This window comes from Astatotilapia calliptera, chromosome 7 (assembly GCF_900246225.1).
Source record: "Astatotilapia calliptera chromosome 7, fAstCal1.2, whole genome shotgun sequence".
Lineage (NCBI taxonomy): Eukaryota > Metazoa > Chordata > Actinopteri > Cichliformes > Cichlidae > Astatotilapia > Astatotilapia calliptera.
Genome location: NC_039308.1, coordinates 37,937,243 through 37,956,157, shown reverse-complemented (window position 1 = coordinate 37,956,157; position 18,915 = coordinate 37,937,243). Strand labels below are relative to the sequence as shown.

Below are 18,915 nucleotides of genomic sequence, written 5' to 3'. Positions count from 1 at the left end.
GTGCCATACCATGGGTCCATCCCCCTGCCCGTGGCACACCTGTATAGAGTTGCTGATGTTTTGGTTTAAAGGTGAACACGAACTCTAAAAGCAGCAAAAATGCATCCATCTCTGCTGTTATTCTCTTGCCAACACAACAAAAACAGAGACCTGGAATCATCACCGAGCTGCTGCAGCATCTGTCTGACCCCAGATCAGCTCCATCGCTCATTAAATCATGAGTGAGTCTGAATGTTCAAGACTTAACTTCAGCGTTGCTCATTTCTTCATGTTTTTGGGGCAAGTCTCAGCCCTCTGCGGAGGAACGTTTTATGTCTGTCAGTCAGTGAGATCACACATGAACAGGTGGGATGGATTTCATGAACCTGGCCACAGTTCTGGTTGTATGACTTTATGGGGACTTTCTGAGGGCAGGCTTGTAGGTGGGGAGTGATTTGGGAGGGGGGGTCTGCTCAGGGGGTCTTTAGATGACTAAAGTTGGCATGTGTGAATGTAACCAGAGGGAAACATGGTTTAAATATATGCTAAGAATGTATTAATAACTTTCACCTTAATGAGCTTGTGAAGAAGAAGCTGTTTTCCTCCATCAGCGACTTTGAGCACTTTCTTCACACCTTCATCTCAGGTCGCTGCTCGGGTGTCAGTCTGTGGTTACTTTCAGGACTGCAGCTGGTCCAAACACTGCTTCTTCACCTCCAGTCACTTTTAGAGTTCTCTGCTTGTTTTCCAGTCATTACTCTGCACCCACTCATTGCTCTGCTCTCTGAACTTGCACGCTCCCACAGATGTCAGAGGTCTGATGGGGCGACGGTTCTGATCGAGGTCCAGGTTAAAACATCAGCTTGTCACTGTTTCTGCTCTTAAACTGTGGAGGGACCGAGTCTCTACACATCAGCATACTTTTACACCAGACTGAGCACTGATTGGTTTGTTGTATTTTTTTTCCTTGTGTTGTTTTTATAATGTTTTTTTAAGCTTTTTATTATGCTATTAGTTGTTTGATGTTGTCTGGTTTGTTTGTTGTTTTTTGTGATGTTTGATGATTGATCTAAGATGATTTTCTCCTGTCCGAGACAATAAAGTAAAGGAATATTAATTGTTCTTTGAGCTGCCGCTTTTTATTTTACATTTGCTCAAAAATAAATGAACTCAAACATGTTTGCTCTAAATGTGTCTATGTGGGCTTAATTTCATTTGGTGTCAAAAAATGTTGTTGTGTCCATGTGACTGAGCCCTGAACGTTCCTAATAATCTGTCATCTGAGAGTTAACTGTCCGTCAGCCTTCTAACCACACAGACCCCGCAGTCTCCAAATCAAGGATGTTTTCTGATTTACAGAGCGTCCTGTAAGACCTCAACTACCCAGCATCGCCCCCGCCTCCTCCTCCTTCCTCTGCAGACTAGCCACTCCTCCTTCCTCTCTCCCAGCCTGCTGACGAGAAAAGCTCTCAGCTGGTGTGACGGCGGGTTATGAAAGAGCAGAGCGGCAGGTGAGCGTGTGTGCAGCTGGACGGAGACTCGGTGATGAGATGCAGTTCGGCTGGAGGATCGCCGTGATGCTGCTGCTGCTGCCAGCTGTGTGTGAGGCTCAGAGCGGAGATGGAGACCCCGACATGGGTAAGAAGATTTTAAAACATGCGGTTAGCACAGGAATGTTGGGGGTGATTTTTTTACATTAGTATCTTTCACGGAAATACAAATACAGAAAAAATATTAGAAAATGTAAAGTTTGGATCTTTGATGGGGGCTATATTTGCAGCACATATTATCTGAGATGAATTATTGCACCTGTGGAGCACTTACCTGAGCATAATGGCTCAAAATTAAAAAGCTTCATGAAGAGACTCTTTAAAATCCTTAAATGACTTTGCGCTCAAGTGTGGTTACCGTTAATTTCGAAGAAGCGTGAACAATTTGTATCTCTTAAGACAAAAACAAATGAATAATCATCATTTCAGGAGTTTTATGAGACACTCACTTCAGCTTTGGGGCACAAATTCGGAAGAAAAATGAGACACCTGTTAAGTCCCATCATCAGCTTTCGATATCCGGGATTGATTTAATAATCAGCCTTCTCGTGCACATCGGCTCGTAGGCACAAACAAAATCAGAAGCAGTGATGTTATCAGCGTGACAGTTGGGAGTAAACACAGCTTCGTCTCTGTGCTCGTGGGGCTGCGCTGATGCTCTGCTTTTTGTTCCATCAGAGCTTCACTCGGTTCAGTTTCTGCACCGCGGTGGACTGGATCAGGTGCTTAAAATTCCTCCTGTGGTTAAATCTTCACACATAGCTGACAGTTTAGAGGTTCTGCTTAGTGCATGCAGTTTTAGTGTACTGGCAACACCCTACGTAAGCCATCCATTTAGCAGTAAAAACACATAAAAGCAGTTTATAATAAGCAATGGTATGAATAAAGTTAAATGCACGTATTTAAGGTGAGCAAGGACACTGTTCGGCGTTCAGGCAGTTAATGCGAAGTAAAGCAGTGACTATAAATAACTGCAAAGTCAGGAAGAAAAGTTGTGGTTATTTTAACAACTTGTATAACACGATTTAATCATGCTGGCAGCTTCAAAGTGTTGTGGTGTTGAACATGGTTGTAAGGTCAACATGTCAAGTCACTGGTAAGATTTTGTCATGCAGCATATTGTGTTTGGTAAACAGAGACATCTACAGCCTCAGCGTTTTCTCCTTTCTCGCGACCCAGTTTATCGTCCTGGGGTTGCCAGAGTGAGGGCGGGGGGTCTGGAGCCTAACCTAGCTGTCATAGTGTGAGAGGCTGCTACAGGTAGACAGTGCTAACCTCTGCACCCCCCCCCCCCCCCTCTGCTTAAATGCTTCCAATTAGTCTTATAATTAAAAACTGAAGAAAATTCGGTATTCATTTTTATGCAGATGATGCACAGTCAGTTTTCCTTCAACGAGTTACTACAGAATAATTATTTTTGTGTTGCATCCCTAAAATCAAAGAGAATTAGTTATTTATACTGTGACAAATTGGAATAAAAATGTTCTCAAAGCACTTCATACTGTAGTGACAGGCAGCTGCAGAGGCAGGGTTTCAAAATTATGCTGATGATGCAGTTATCTGCGTATCAGGAGGGACTCCAGTGTGCTGTTGAGTTATGTGATGGTTTCTCAGTAACCTCTGATTAGAAAGAAATCAATTCAGCAATTTGGATATAGTCTATCACAGCTTTCATGCTATGTCACTGTTTGGGTTAAACAAGTCAGCAATAAATAGTGTTCATGATGCAAGATATTGGACCAGAAGATAATAAACTGGCATCACCATGAAATTCAAAGTTTTACATTTTAATAAATTAAATCACCCACAATCTACTTAATCAACATACTTAACCACAGGAACAGTCAGTGGGGCTTTGAACAAGCAAAAAACATTTATTTAGTCTTTTTTCACTCTTAAAGATCTGAAACACTCAGAGATAAAAGCATAAACTGGTGTTAATGATAAAGACAAATATTTGATCAGTGACATGGAAGTTTTTTGATGTAGTTTGCATTTATTTCACTGCTGTTTCCCTTCCTGATTGTTTTCATGTCTGTGTTGGCATGTTGTATGTAAAGCTTAATCTTAAATCAGCTTAAGGCACATGGGCTGCAAATCAGCCGTGGTTAGACATCTTTGGTAGTATATGATATATATACTGCTAACTGACAGAAAAAAAAAGTTAAAAGACAAGAGTGTAATACTCAAAAAGTGGAGAAATGTCTGAAAGTGTTTTTCATCTCAGAGCCCAGAATCAGCTGCACGTCTCACATCATGATGAAAAGATGCAATTTGACCTGCAAGCTGCTTGAAGGCAGAAATGATGACGAGGATGATGAAGAGGGTGGAGGTGATGGAGGCGACAGCATTGAGAGGATGACCCTGTGGTAAACCTTTGATATAACGTTCAGTACTGTGCTGGATGTCAGAGGAAATTCAGATACTGATGCAGGTCACTGCTCTTCTGTTCAGCTACCTTCATTATGACAGCAACGTAATGGAGAAGTGCATGGAGACATACAGTGATACATTCAGCTCCCCAGACCTGAAGCCCTTGTCGGAACTCAAGCTGACCGTCCACTTAAAGAGTGGCGGCAGGATTTCACAAAAACTCTACCTGAAGAACATAGGTAAACATGTCATCTGGTTACATTTTCAGACTTTACAAATGCTTCTAAACATCAGTAGCTGCCTGGTGAAGAGTCACCACTGCACTGCCTGTCAGACTTCATGTTCATTTCCTTTTTTCCAGTATAGAAATGTAAAAGTCTTGAATTCTGCGTGCCCAAAGCTGCTATCATTACTGTCCTCTCTCTGTGTGCTGTCCCTGCAGTTAAACCAATGAGTCCTCAGGTGTTTAACATCACCTTCCAAGAAGAGTCTAACGAGGCTAAGATTTGGATTCAGATCCCGTACCAAAAGGACTACCTGAAAGTGAAGAACCAGGAATTCCAGTTTCAGATCGAGACAGCTGGGGAAATCATGGTACAGTGATCTAAAAAGTATAGCTCAGAAGTGCAATCTCACATTCTACTTCAAGACTTTCAGGTTTTCGCTATAACATCAGACATAGTTTCTCCTAGAGAGACTGTTGTATTGTGGGTTGTTTTTAATGTTAAACAATCTAATGAGTAAATCTTTCAGTGTTTGGTTTGCCCAGTAGTAGTCTCTGAAGTTCCTGTGATATTAACTGTAATGCAGACAAATCTGAGAGCATCGTCTTACCTTTTCTCTGGTAGAAAGCACCTGGTTCCAATCGAGGTCAAATTGATTTCCACAGTTTCTCACACAATGATAAATTTTAAGCACTCTCCTGATAATTTAATGGTTCCAATCACCAGTTTTAAACCTTATTGTGTAAAATATGTTGTTTCTTTTGAAAACTGTAGTTCCAGTAGAGTCAAAAGGGACTAGCGCTACATTACAGGTCATCTGGAATTTAATACTTGTCCTATCTTGTATGAGGACGTGCTTCAACATAAAAAGACTGTTTTACATCAACAATATCATACAATGTTTTGCAATGACTGAAATGTTTTCTTTTCTCTCTGACCACAGATTCAGAACACCTCATCCCAGGACTTCATAAATATCAACATGGGATACCTTAAAAAAGGCTCAAAGTATTATGTCAAAGTGCGGGCGCGAACACTCCCAAAGAGTTTTCAGGGCACGTGGAGTGAGTGGAGTGAAACGTTCACTTTCCTTACCCCTGGTAAGAACAATAGTCTAGTCCTGCTGCACAACCTTTTTTAAACACTGATATCAGTAATGATCTGTGTTGTTCTCCTTCCTGAAGAAAACCTCCAGAAGCAGACCAGTGGAGTACAGGTGGAACCGTACCAAGTCGGAGTGTGTCTGGTCTCTCTGCTGATGGTGACCTTTAGTATCATCATCATCATCATCCTCTGGAAAAACAAGTATGACGTCTACTTTCTGTCAGAACAATCTGAGTAGTGAGTTCCCTTCACTAAGTTTCTTTCCTTTTTATTCCACAGGATATTTACCTACATGTGGCCAAGCATCCCGCATCCTAAACAGACTCTGGTGCAGATCTGCAAGCCAAACAATGTGAGTTATTCTACTGTCAGATAAAAAATAAAAACACTGCAAAGCAACATCAGGTCACGTGTGAGCGACAGGACCAGTTGTAGAAATCACAACACAAAATCTTACTTAGATGAGATTTCAGGTGGTGGTACCCCTACCAAAGAGCAATTGTAGTCAAAACTGTGGCATCAACATAGTAACATAAACATTCATATTGATGATACTTTTTTATTGACCAACTTGCTGAGCTATGCTGAGCACATCAGCTTATAAACACAGTTTGTAAAACCTCAAGCATTGCTTTGTTTGATGTGACACCAGGATTTTACAGCACAGTGAGCGGTGCATCGGTTGTACTGATTAATGCTGACATTGCACTCTTGACCTCTCTGGTACAAAAGATATCAAACAGGCACTACAGGTTCATGAAACTCATTTTGACATGAATCTTTGGAACTTTCAGTTTGACTAATAAGAAGCACAAAAATTAGCTGTCTGCAGCAGACATTTAACTAACTGTGTGAAATTCTGGCGTGCCTCTGCACAGCCCGTTGGTTTTTGCTGTTTAACATTGTGATTAGTTTTTTTTAGAGGTACTAGATCAAGCTGCTTTTAACTGTTGCACCGTAGGGTAGTTAAAACCAGTGAATTTACTTGTAATTGTTAAGACAAAGAACATGACAAAGGAGCTTTTGATTGGCTGTAGACAAATATGATGTCATTCTGGTTTTGCAGCCTCTGTTGCTGACCTTCAGACCTGAGGTGCTCAGTGATCTCAAAGTCTACCCCGTGGAGACGACAGCACGTGAGGAAACAGAGCCTGCGATCAGTCCTGCATCTGCTGCTGCTTACAGCACTCAGTCGAGCGAACCCTGCTCCACCCAGAGCTTAGATTGCAGGAGTACTGCCAGCGCCAGCACCGAGGAGCTGGAGCTCTCTGCCTTGTTGAGCAGGAGCTCGTCTGAAGCCGAGGACAGCCTGTCGAGCTGCAGTCCTTCCCCCATCGACATCCTCCAGCTTGGGGAAAGACCCGAGCAGCCTGAGCAACAATTTGAAGTCAATGACTTTGAGGTGTTTGGAGCAAATCGACAGGAGGAGGCTTACGTCACCATGTCCAGTTTCTATAAGATCAAGTAGGTGATGCAGTGGTGAGCAAACAGGATCAGAGACTGTACTTATCAAACTTCAGGATGCTCTAAAGCAAAGGGCTTCCAACTTCACGAGGTCTTCAGAGCAAAGTGAAAGAACAGAAAGACAAACATGCTGCCTTTTTGTCCGGATGTGCCTATCTACCACTTACATTTCACCTGGATTTCAATGATGCTGGACCTCTGTCCAGAGAACGAGACATCTGGCATTCATTACCAAAAGAAAAATCACTGAATGGAGTGCTGAAGTTTGGTTCACTTTACAGAAATCAAGCTTTTACTGGTGAAGTATCTCATCTGGATTCCCATTTGCGCATAAACCTAAGAGGATAAATTCTTTTAGGTTTTGTCATCTTTTGACATTTATTTTAACTCCATCTTGGAGTTCTGTAGCAAATATACACAAGAATTACTCAGTTTCTGCTATGACGTTTGGTTCAGATGTTCCCATCAGGATGAACAGTGATAACATTTAGTAATTTCACACCATCCTCAGTTCATTATGTTACACATCCATCACTTTGTCTCTGCTACACTCTGAGTTTAGCAGAGTTTTTTAAGTGTAGCAGCCTCAACAAGCTGCTAACATGAGTGGAGACTCTTATTCCCCATTGCCACTAACATGGAATGGGTTCTTTTTCTGATTCATGAACATATTTTTGCATCTTTTGCACCAGCATTTTAACCCAAAATAAATCGTCTCATCTTTGTATAGAAGCTGGCTCCCAGCTGGGACTTAAGAAAAAGGTTTTGAAGTGCTAGCCGTGATAGGATTAGTGGGAGTGTCACATTTTACAGGCTGTAAAGCGAGAATAGACAGCATGACAACATTTGGTATTTGGTGACAGGGTGAAGAAAAATTCCCTTTTCATAAGACAGTGGTTCTTAACCTTGTTGGAGGTACCGAACCCCACCAGCTTCATATGCGCATTCACTGAACCCCTCTTTAGTGAAAAATAAAATGTAATTTTTTTTTTTTACTGGTGCACAAAATGAGCCATGCATGTCATGGCGAAGGCTCTGCCGAACCCCTGAGACCGACTCACCGAACCCCTAGGGTTCGAGCGAACCCAGGTTAAGAACCACTGTATAACAGAAAGCCTCAGCAGAATCAGGCTCATGTGCCGCCATCTGCTGTGACTGGTTGGGGGTGAGGGGAGTCTCCATCATTGACTCGTTTAAAAAAAAAAAAAAAAAATCACCAACGTGTAAATTTGTCCTCACTTTGGTGTTTCTCTCGCTTCCTGTGTCATTTTCTTGGACAGTCAGCCATCAACAGGCTTGCTAAGAAAAAAAAAAACAGAAAAAGGAAAAAACGTTTTTATGCAGTGGAGCTGCTCACAGCTCATATTCAAAGACAGCAAAACACAGCCTGTGGTTAATTTTTGTGACTCATAAACCAAAAACATTTGAGACAACTAAAGTAACGATGTGTTACACGTTATTCTAACAATATGAACTTAGTTCTGCTCCTTTATAATCGGGTTTATTTTAATATGTTTAGTCACTGCTGTTATTTTTAAAGTGATAAATTGGCTGTTATTCTTGTGCTTGTACTAACAGATTTTTTTTTTAGCTTTAATCTTTCACTTGAACCCAAAATGTAGCTTTGAGTAGAGCAGGCTGTTGACCTGCAGCTCTGAAATACAGGATTTATTTTGTTGCTTTGAGGCCAAGTGTGTTTTCATGTTTTTACTGACACACCTCCACATGTAGTCATTTGTCGTTGGAGGAATCATATATACCTGTGTTTTTGCCTGTTTTACTACATAGCATAGAATAGTGGTTTTCAGATAAAACTACCTTCCAGGCATCCCAGCGTCTAAGTGATCACTTTATCTTTTAACTCAGCATTATGGATCGTGTTGGCTGCCTGGGAGGTGGTGAACTGCTTCAGTTGACAGATGAGAGAGAAATGAAAGTTTCTTTGATATTTAAGAGTGTGGCTCATCTAAAGAAACCCTTTAAACCCCCAAAGTACATCTATATTGACCCAGTGTACTACCTAAATGACCAAAACACCCAACTGAATGAGCCTTCAAAGCACCTAACTGGTTGCTAGATCAAAGCTCCTACTTTATCCATCTAAAGGGCCACAAGAAATAACAAAAATATTACTAGAAGCTCATACTGGAGGCCATTAAAACCACATAAAACATCCCTGATACCTCCTGTGTAACCACGATCCCTGTAAATGAACCTGAGTACGTTCTCAGTGTCCAAAAGGAGCCACTACAATTAAACAAGGAACCACAAAGAGACCTATACAGAAGAACCACCTAAACAATCTGTGGAACATTGTTATTGGTTAAAAGGGCCTGTAAGATCTCTACAACCTAAACCTTGAGTCCTTGAGTCACATGACCACAACCTGAAGAACTCTTGGGACCTGCTTTTTATTCTCCAGGTCTTGTAGAAATGAATTTAATTAAACTTCGGCTTATGGATTTACTCATAAATTCTCAGTGCTCCATCTCACAAAAACTAGTCTGGTATAAGACCTGTTTATCAGATTTTTCAATTTTTCACCATCTGTATTTTATTTTTTTCTCATTCCTCAACCAAAAAAATCGAACAACACCAGTGAGGTCATTTAAAGCTGCTTGTATCTAAACTCATCTGCACTTAAACTCTTTGGGAACTGAAACTCATGCTGCAGCGTTCACCATGCATATCAAACAGGATCACATGTAAAGCCTCCTAAAGCTCATCTGAATCATAGTACAGCACTCAAAGCTTTGGGGTTACTTAGAAATTACCATGTTTTTGAAGGAAAAGCTAATTTGCTTTAATTTACAGTTAAGTGAACATAAATATTAACTAACTGAATCCTTAAACAGATTTTTTTTATTGGAATATCTACATCAGAGGCAAGCAGTGCAGGTTTATCACATTAAAAGGCTGACTCATTGTTGGAAAAACCGTCCAATCATGTGGGTAAAGGTGCTGTACTACTTAAGTAGTTACACACTGGCAATCTCCTCACATCCTCAGGCCACTAGGGAAAAATGTGCATATTCACTTGTTTGGCAAGTGGTTGCTAGCTGTTGCTGGGTGAAATCAATTGCATGGTTGCTTTGGTCACTAGCAGGCTGCTATGGTCGCCTGCAGTTTGCATGGAAGACACAGACTTGTCTGCAAACACTCTCCAACTGCTTTCTGAGTGGAAATGAAAATGAAGTCTGACACAAACTGCAAACGGAGAATGTTTGAATTCAGAGTAAAAGTTGTGCCTCAATCAACACGATTCAAAAGGCAAAACTTTTATTTTGAAGGGAAACTTGCGCTGTTTCCAGTTTGTGTCTGACTTTTTTACACTTTTACTTCTACTCGGCAAGTAGTTAGTAAATGTTTGCAGAGAAGTTGGCACCCTCCATGGAAACTGAGGCGGCCGCGATAATCTGCAAGTGACCAAAGCCACAGTCACAATCAGCAACCTTCAGCAGCTGCTCACCAACCGGGCAGGAAATACACATTTTTCCCGAGCAGCCGCTGGTTGACAGTGAGTAACTCACTGGTCTCTAGGCCTGTATGACTGTGGCTTTAGTTTCACAGCAACTGCCAGCAACCAACAGCAACCACTTGCCAGCCGGCTGGGGAATACACCTTTTTCTCCTAGCAACCTGTGGTTGCTGGGGGCCTGCCACCAACCGGTCTTAGCAGTGCTCTCTTGAGAGTAATACACACCAGTGTTATTTGGTTTGTTTTCTTCTTGTGGCTGCAAGGCATCACCTTCATTTCTTAGAACACGCACACAGCCTGAACACATTCTTCTTTTGGCCATTTTAAAGCTTCACATCTACACAGAAATGCTCCAGAGATGCAACTAGCCAGATTTAGTACATCTATAATCAGTAAAGCAGTTTTTAGGTGTGCCATCGTGGTGGGAAAAGGTTTTTCTAATAATCAATAAGCCTCTTAATATTATAAAACTCCTTTAGAGAACATCATGTGCCATTAGAACACAGATGATTGCTTAAAATGGGCCTCTTTACACATACATAGATATTCCATAAAAAGAATGATTAGTTAGATAGAAATTACACAATTAATCAGTATTTCTACTTTAACATCCATTTATGGACTCTCTCAATCAGCTTTTCTTCCTGAAAACATGAGGTTTCAAAGTGATCTCCAACTTCTGAGCAGTCGTGTACGTCATGTCCACGCAAGCTCAGCTGTCTGTAGGCGGGTTGTGGATGCGTTGCTGTAGCAACTGTTTCTGTTTGTAGTCATGGAGATGCTAAACCCAATGCTGCTGCTTCAATATCTGACACAACCGACCTCACAATGGCTGAAACAAAAACAGGAATGTACGCTTTATACTCAGAAACAAGAAGTCTGTAATCTGTACTAAATACAACGTACATACTTTATGGAAATGTCTAAATGTACTCGTGTTGATGTAACGTGGAATTGTTTTTATTTAATCACAATGCATATCAGTGTATATAGTAATAAAGTGGAAAATGAAATCCTGCTGTTTCACTGTGATGTAATTAGTAATGAAAAATGTGCACACGATACAAAAATGATAAAAGTCGGACCAATCTGTGTAACTGCATTTATTTAGAATATGACTTCTAACTGAAAATATGACACAATTCAGGCTGCAGAATTGATCAGACACATCATTATGATCATTTAAAACAAATTCTGTTTGTCGGAAATCCATGAGGTGCTTAGATTCTGGAGTTTTAATGTGATTCAGAGCTTCCAAGCGTTTTTCATCATTAGTATAAAGTAGACGTCGCTGTCGATGGAGGCGCTGACGCCACTGTAATAGTTCATAAACTCATCATGGGTCACCTGTCAAGTACAAGAAACCTGCTTTAATGACAGCTTAAATACAGAGATCAAACACGACAGTACTTCAAAGTGTTACTATGAAGACAAACAGCAGAGATGAAGAGGAAGGGGCCAACTTCATCGGTTAGATCAGAATGAAACAGCGGCCCGTTTCTTCTTGTGTGGCTTTAAAGTTTAAAAGGAAAATTTTAAAAAATGAGGTGCCTCACCTGATTGACATCCATCCATCCACTCTTTCATCCAATCATCCATACAGGATAATCAATTTTTTTTTCTTGTTTAAAATTGGAAAAACAAAGTAACAATATAGGCCCATTTTGATTTGCACAAAAAATTATTGAAAAAACAAAAAACTCAAATCAAAATAAGGCAATAATCTCGAGGTGTTCTGTGTACAAAAAAATTAAATGAAGCAAAGTATGGGGGTAACATTTCAAATAGTTATGAAATTCCCTAAAAACTGTAAACACCTTAAATTGCAGTCAGATGGCTCTTTAGACAGAGGTGATCTGAATCTAACTGTAAATCTTTAAAGACAGGTTTATGGATAGATATGAAGTTATTTATGAAATAAAGAGAGTAATGTGATGAAATCAGATATGTTTGGGATGGATGGGCTTTGCGCTATGAATTCTATAGTGAAAGTGTCGTTTTGTCTCTCTGTCTCTCTGTCTCTCATATAATAGGCCAGGGCCTATTATATGCCACAGCCTAAAGGCAGCAGAATTGCAGAGGCTGGAGTGACCACTGGCTATATGCTTGCAGGGTGGTGGGTCTCAGAGGACAACTTCTAACCCTGTTAAAGGCAACACGTGGAGTGCAACTGGCATTGTGGCATAGCCGGCTCTGGCCTTGGGACTGTGTGTTTTTATTTGATTCATAAATGGGACACTGGACTGTTTTATCCTTTATCTCTTGATTTTTTGTCAATAAATTGTCTTTTAGAATTTTATTGACTGTCATCTTTTTGCCCACGACTGAGACGGTTGGTCAGACCTAGAATCTTTCTTTGGGTGTGTTACAGTCATGTTACTTGGGGTATACTTACTTAACTTTTAAGAGATGTTTAATTTTTCATCACCTTATTTTCCACATTTTCCAACCTGTGCATGATATTATGGTGTCAGATGCTCATGCTAAAGTTTAAAATATAAAGGTAATGATATGTAAAAATACTCCCTATGAGCCAAAAGATCTTTGTAAATATTACAGCTCATGAGCACTGGGTGCTGAACCAAGGCAGACTTCACAAATCATCCAATCAGAAGAAAGCTGATTTAAAAGTAGGAGGAGATAAAGCAGCTTGTTTCAAACAGAGGTTGAACTGCAGGCTGCATTAAGGCGCAGTATAAGATAAAGAAGGATGATTTTGAAGTGTGAATCATGCACAGCTGCTCTGGGAGAGTGCAAGAATAAAAATGTGGAGCAGGAAATGATGAGAACTGATCACCTCTGCGCGAGTTTCATATCTGCATGGAAACAGCGCGGCTGTGTTTGTTTACACAGCAGTTTGTTTACATCCAGAAAGTGAAAGAGAAAAAGCTGATTGGTTAGGTTGAACCACAGTAAGAAGCCAGAGTGAAGCAGCCTGCAGTGCGTGGACTAACACGCTAAATGAACGATTTCACTGCTGAGTTTGTATGTTGTCTGGTTCTTTGAGTCCATCTCATTGGAACACATTTACAAGTAAAACCATACAACATACCCTGCAGAACATTACCAGATTCCCCAGGGAGGAAATTTAATCACAGCTTTTCTACAATGGAAAACACCTCAAAATGGAAATACTCGCCGCCCTCCTACCACCACCCAAAAACCACGGAGCTCGATTACCAGAACGCCGCTAATTCAGAGTTTCCAGGCATTTCTCATCATCACAATAAAGTAGACGTCTGTATCGATGGAGGCGCTCACACCAGCGTAATAATTCATAAACTCCTCCTGGGTCACCTTCAGAGAGGAGCATACAGTTTCATCAACGCTGAGGAAAGTGCACACCTAAAGTCTGTTTCAGTGCAGGAGCTACTGGTCTGTGGGCCACAGTCACTGACCTCCACCCACACAGACACCGCCTGTCTGGCATTCCTGTCAGAAGCTCGTTACCTTTCCATCTTTGTCATACGGAGAGTCAAAGCTATCCAGGAATGTCCTGAAGACCTGGTCCTCCGTCCACTCTCCGTTCTGGTACTTGGGGTGGTACTTGGCGTTGTAAACACCCCGCAGGTCTTCGATGGTGATCACCCCGTCACCCGTTTTATCCAGCTTCCGAAACGCCTGCATGACCACCTCCTTCCGGGCCTTGGACATTGGCGGCTGCAGTTAACAGAAGGGGAAGTTAAAGGAGTGAAGATTCAGTTCAGTCCAGCTTATGACACATCATTCAGTAGTTTGAAACAGACGATCGCTGACTGCAGATTAAAACATCCATGCCATTTAGGGGCCTTCACAACTATTTTTTATTCAGAGCAGCTGTTCACCTTGAAACACGAGCACTGAAACCACAGTTATTAAAAACGTATGGAAGGAGGGCTTTGGGGGTATTTTTTAGTTCTGGCTGACTGATAGGAGGCGATCTCATCTCATGCTCTCATCGTTGGTCTGATTTACCCTGAGAGTGACGAGGAACTCGTCGAAGTCGATGGTCCCGCTGCCGTCACGGTCAAATTGCTGAAACAGAGCTGTGGCCTCGTCCTTCTCCATCAAGACCCCGTAGTCGTTTAACCCCTTCATGAACTCCTTGAAGTCCAGCGAGCGGTTGTTGTTGTCGTCCATCACTCTGAAGGTCCTGACAAACAAAATCAGCGAATCAGACAGCAGCATTTCAGTTTTATACCATTGAAAAGTAAAACTTTATTTAAAAAAAACTATAACTGTCTATATGTCAGTTAAAGTAAATAAGTAGTAAACTGTATTTTTAGTCCTGAGTCCCCTGATATTTGAGCTGCTTCAGAACAGACAGTTTCACTTCTGTCTTTACCGCTTTCATGTAGCTTTAGAAAAAAGAAACATTGTTTCCTTTAGTCAGCGCTGGATGAAGGATTCAGATCTGATGTGTGAAGTATGAATAATGTCATTACTGTGACTGCAGCTCACCAACTGATCTTATGAACTCATGTTTTTAAATCATCATCCAGCTGTAGAGCAGCAGAGTATGCAGCAGCTCAAACTGAAAGTACTCCAGTACTGCAGTGCTGGGAGTAAATGTGCGTATTACAGGACCTGAGGTTACTGCACAGTGTACAGCTGAACATCAGCGGAGTGAAAACCACAAGAAGAGCAACAACACGACGAAGACAAACACAACAACATCCTGCAGCCGTGCCGACTCAGCGATGATCTGACAGGAAAACCTCAGCGTAAACATCGATGTGAGTGCTTCATTACTCTCATCTGACCCCGAAACCCACCGCCGCTGCATTAAAGGGACAAATCACAGCCAGCAGAGGACCTACACTCCACGACATTTACTCCACTGCATTAAAGAATAACTGAGAATGTCTGCCTGAGTCATGAACCGATCTGAGAGAAGGGCCCAGAACAGACGACTGCAGATGGAAGTGACAAGCTTTGGTTGACTATAGAGGTCCCTATAGTTTCTGATCATGGAGAAAAGAGACCTGCGAAGGACTCTGAAGCAGTCTGAAATTAAAAACACAGATTTTTTTTACTTCTAAAGAGAATAAAAAAAATCTTTTTTTAAGGATCCAGGGGTTTTATATTAGGGGGGCTAACACAACAGAAGAATTAGCAGCTTCGCAGCAGGTTCTCGTCTTTGTAGAAGCTGACGTTTGTTGTTCAGTTTGATAAAATGGAAAAAGGAACGAGTGACTGGAGTCTATTTTTCAGTGTGATGATGAAGCTCGGGCATCTTTACGTGTTTGCGAACTTTTAATAATTTTGATTCTGTTTCTTAACTCAGATTTTTTATGTTGGTACTACCAACCTCTGTATATTTTATATATTTATTTTATTTTTACTCTATTTAATTTGTAAAATATGTGCACACACACACACACATATATACACACACGTAGACATACATATTTAGTATACACATTCAGTAATATGTATACACTCTTATATTGTACATATATTTATTCATATAATTCTCAGATTTAGCCATTCTTATATTTGCTTGTTCTTATGTTATTGTACTTTGCACACCTCTGTTGCTTGTGAAGCTCGCACACAAGAATTTCGCTCACATGTACTGTACCAGTGTACCTGCACATGTGATGTGACAATAAAAGTGATTTGATTTGACATCTTTATAAACACAGAATTTCCTTCTTTTTTTCTTCTGGATTGGAATGTTGAATGTGTGAACAGGTGTGTGAAGCTCACCTGCCCAAACCTTTGATCCCAGACGAGCCTCGAGTCAGACACTGCAGCCGGAGTCTCTCTATGGGGTCTGAACACTCGGACAGCTGGCGCTTGGCATTCATCGCCATCTCTCTGTCGTGTCTCGATGTGCCCGCCATCCTTGACATAACACAGACCAATCAGGTTTCACTCTGACAGCTGATCTATACCTTAACTCAGCCTACAGTGTGCTGTGTGTGTCTGTCTGACCTCAGCCAGATAAAATATGAAATGTTATGTTAAAAATTTTTTTTTAAATGTCACTTCCTGGAGGTGTGACAGATACCTCTTAAATCATATTTAGACAAAGCGTCATCCGTTGAACCGCCATGATCAGCCAACCAGGACGCTCCAGAAAACCACATCCATGGATGTTTTTCTATCCCTGTGATTATCTTCACTGTTGTGTGCAGGACCAGACTTTAGGTTGAGGCCACAACCACACCTGACCCCCTATTAGCGCTGTCTACAGGCTCAGGTGTGTTTGGACATGAGGGCTGTGGTCAGATAGTCTGTTTTGATAACTGTTTCTTCATTTCTTTCTTATTTCTTTGAAGATCATGTCACGGAACATTGAACATTGGGATCGATATTGTGGGACTCTTTCTTATTAATTCTTATTGATTATTATCCATCCTGTGTTTTGGTTTTAGTTGGTCGTTTAGAGTTTTTAGTTTATTACGTTTAAGTTTTTCTGTATTTTACTTTTTTCCTGTGTTTCTCTCTGAGCTGTTGGATCAGTCTGAACTGAGAACCTGCGAGCAGCACAACGGGTTAAGAACTCTTCAGTCTGGATTTTTGTTGAGTCTGCATTATAAGCATTATTTCTTTTGTTTTATTTACTGTGATTTATCTTTACTGTAGAAGAGTGACATGGTTACATTAATTATGATATTTAAAAAATAAATATCAATATTATCAATAATGCACAAATATTAAATATTTAAATAATGCAAACAATTTTGTAATCTTCCTTTTTACACGTTCACCGACTCTGTGAACTTATTTATTTTGCTATTTTCCCAAAACATCAAAGAAATTAAAACAAACTGTGGAAGCCCTCTGTATTATTTTATTGTTTTGGCTTTTAAATGAAGTTTCATTCAGCCCTACTTTCATTTATTAACTGATTAGATTTCATGTAAATACATTTAAATCTATTTCATTTTTCTGTTCTAATTTATCTGCTTTATTCAGCATTTGTTTTGTTTTATTCATTTTTGTTGCCTTTGATCCTTTTGTTCTTATATGTTAATGTTAGATTCAAGTTACTTGTACTGTTTTATTATTTCTTTTGTTTTTTCATATTACATTGTCTTGCTGTCAGTCATCTGAAGACTAAATTTTCTCACCTGTATGAGAGATGTTAAAAAAAGAGAGGCTCACTGAGTTTGTGTCTAACCTGATCCAGATATTTATAACAGCTTGAAGTCTTAAAAAAAAAAACCTGATCCACAGCCCGCACATCTTCTTACTCTAATGTTGCTGTCAGTTTCTTGATATTTATTTATAATTTGTCAACCCTGAATGTTTCACTTGGTGACTTGTATAAATTGCGCTTTTCCTCATATCTTAACATATTGTATTGATAAATAGTCTAGTTTGTTTTTGTCAATGCTACTGTACTGGAGCAACTGTAACCCACATAATTTCCCTAGGTATTAATAAAATATTCTGATTCTAAAAGACAAACAGCTCCACCTGCTGGAGGCTGGAAGCACCTGCAGGCTGAACATTAAAAATTAAAGAAGGAAAAGTTTTCATTTCATTCCAAGAAAGAAGTTAAAAAGGAGAGAGCAGGCCCAATATCAGCAGCAGTTTGTAATGAAGCAAAATATTTATTTACGAAATTATGGTTAAAATAAAAACTGAAGTACAAGTATTTCAGATTTGAAGTACATTATATCACAGTACCACATGGAATATTTCTATTTTATTCTACAAATAAAGTTTGTACAGTGAAATATTTCAGATTTCCTTCATCTTTCTGACAACTGCAGCTACCTTCAGCAAAATGACCACATGCGTTAAACAAACGCAGACAGCAGGATCGTTTTCCTGCTGGTCACACTAAATCATTTGAATGTTAAATGAAGCTTCAGCCTCCGTCACCTTACTGCTTTGCCTCCACTAGATGACCTCATTATATTATATATATCTATCTCTCTGTGTGTGGAGTGACATAACATAAATGTAACATAAATGTAACATAAATGTGTGTATTTATTGTGTCGTCTATGTGTAAACTGTGTGGGCCTGTGAAAACAGTAGCTTCTCTTCATACACAGACATACAAATCAACAACAGCCGATGCTCCAGCTGTTAGTTTGAGGCTCTTACTGTTGTGTCTGCTCCCTGCTTTTATTTTTAAATCTCCACACTTCCTGTTGATTCTTGTTCATCCTCAAAGGTTCTGATTTCCAAAAGCGAGAAAATGGAAGCGTAATGGAGGATCTGAAGGTGTGTTACCTGTCCTGCTGTGTGTCCACTGTCTGTAGCTTAGTGAGGCTGAAGAGGTAAACACGAAGCCCAAGAGGAGGAGGATCAGTGTAAGCACAGAGAGGAGTCCGACTGAGGAGTTTTAACACTTTAACCTTTAGATTCTTGCTTTCTCCCGGTCTGCCCCTCCCCAAACGATACTCCGTTACCATGGAGACTTGCTGATCCATTCTGCGTTGTGATTGGCTCTCCCATGCTCAGTGGGAGGAGTTCCGGTGTTTCTCTGTGAGTAACCGGAGGTATATGTTTAGTTCAACAGAGACTAAATTTATGGCGTTAATATCCGGTAAACTGAAGAGCCCGTGATAGTATTTTTTTTAATTAGGTCTTTTCCTTCTTCCACAAACATATTAATAAAAAAGATGTAGAAATATATATTAGAATATGTATTTTAAAATATACAGTACTGTGCAAAGTTTTTAGGCAGGTGTGAAAAAAATGCTGTAAACAAAGAATGCTTTCAGAAATATAAATGATTGTCTATTGGCCCCAAATTAATTCTGCAGCAGAGCAATGACCCCAAACATACAACCAAA

At 40.3% G+C, this 18,915-nt stretch overlaps 2 protein-coding genes across 3 annotated transcripts; one reads left to right on the top strand and one right to left on the bottom strand.

Moving 5' to 3' along the window:
• Nucleotides 1–1,179: 1,179 nt before the first annotated feature.
• On the top strand, nt 1,180–7,426 carry il7r (interleukin 7 receptor). The gene is made up of 8 exons (XM_026174638.1): nt 1,180–1,617; nt 3,757–3,898; nt 3,984–4,141; nt 4,345–4,496; nt 5,070–5,226; nt 5,311–5,431; nt 5,510–5,582; nt 6,297–7,426. Exons 1-8 carry the CDS (start codon nt 1,530–1,532, stop codon nt 6,696–6,698), a joined length of 1,293 nt encoding a protein of 430 aa, XP_026030423.1. The 5' UTR covers nt 1,180–1,529; the 3' UTR covers nt 6,699–7,426.
• Nucleotides 7,427–11,259: 3,833 nt separating this feature from the next.
• Nucleotides 11,260–18,645, bottom strand: capslb (calcyphosine-like b). 2 transcript variants are annotated; one of them, XM_026177005.1, is made up of 5 exons: nt 18,350–18,641; nt 15,863–16,000; nt 14,126–14,303; nt 13,622–13,831; nt 11,260–11,518 (listed from the first exon to the last, which is right to left on the bottom strand). In XM_026177005.1, the coding sequence occupies exons 1-5, from the start codon at nt 18,547–18,549 to the stop codon at nt 11,417–11,419; spliced, it is 828 nt and encodes a 275-aa protein (XP_026032790.1). In that variant the 5' UTR covers nt 18,550–18,641; the 3' UTR covers nt 11,260–11,416. The 2 variants fall into 2 exon arrangements, with proteins under 2 accessions (XP_026032790.1, XP_026032791.1); XM_026177006.1 differs by lacking the exon at nt 11,260–11,518 and adding an exon at nt 11,527–13,468 and having other exon boundaries at nt 18,350–18,645.
• Nucleotides 18,646–18,915: the final 270 nt, after the last annotated feature.

What these genes read in the sequence shown, in the direction of transcription:
- il7r (XM_026174638.1), top strand. Translation starts at nt 1,530, where the DNA reads ATGCAGTTCGGCTGGAGGATCGCCGTGATGCTGCTGCTGCTGCCAGCT. An exon ending in ACTCTACCTGAAGAACATAG is followed by an intron (nt 4,142 to 4,344) that starts GTAAACATGTCA and finishes CTGTCCCTGCAG; the next exon opens with TTAAACCAATGAGTCCTCAG. An exon ending in GTTCACTTTCCTTACCCCTG is followed by an intron (nt 5,227 to 5,310) that starts GTAAGAACAATA and finishes TCCTTCCTGAAG; the next exon opens with AAAACCTCCAGAAGCAGACC.
- capslb (XM_026177006.1), bottom strand. Translation starts at nt 18,549, where the DNA reads ATGGATCAGCAAGTCTCCATGGTAACGGAGTATCGTTTGGGGAGGGGC. An exon ending in GTGGACACACAGCAGGACAG is followed by an intron (nt 16,001 to 18,349) that starts GTAACACACCTT and finishes TGTTATGTCAAG; the next exon opens with GATGGCGGGCACATCGAGAC. An exon ending in GGGATCAAAGGTTTGGGCAG is followed by an intron (nt 14,304 to 15,862) that starts GTGAGCTTCACA and finishes TTTGTTTGTCAG; the next exon opens with GACCTTCAGAGTGATGGACG.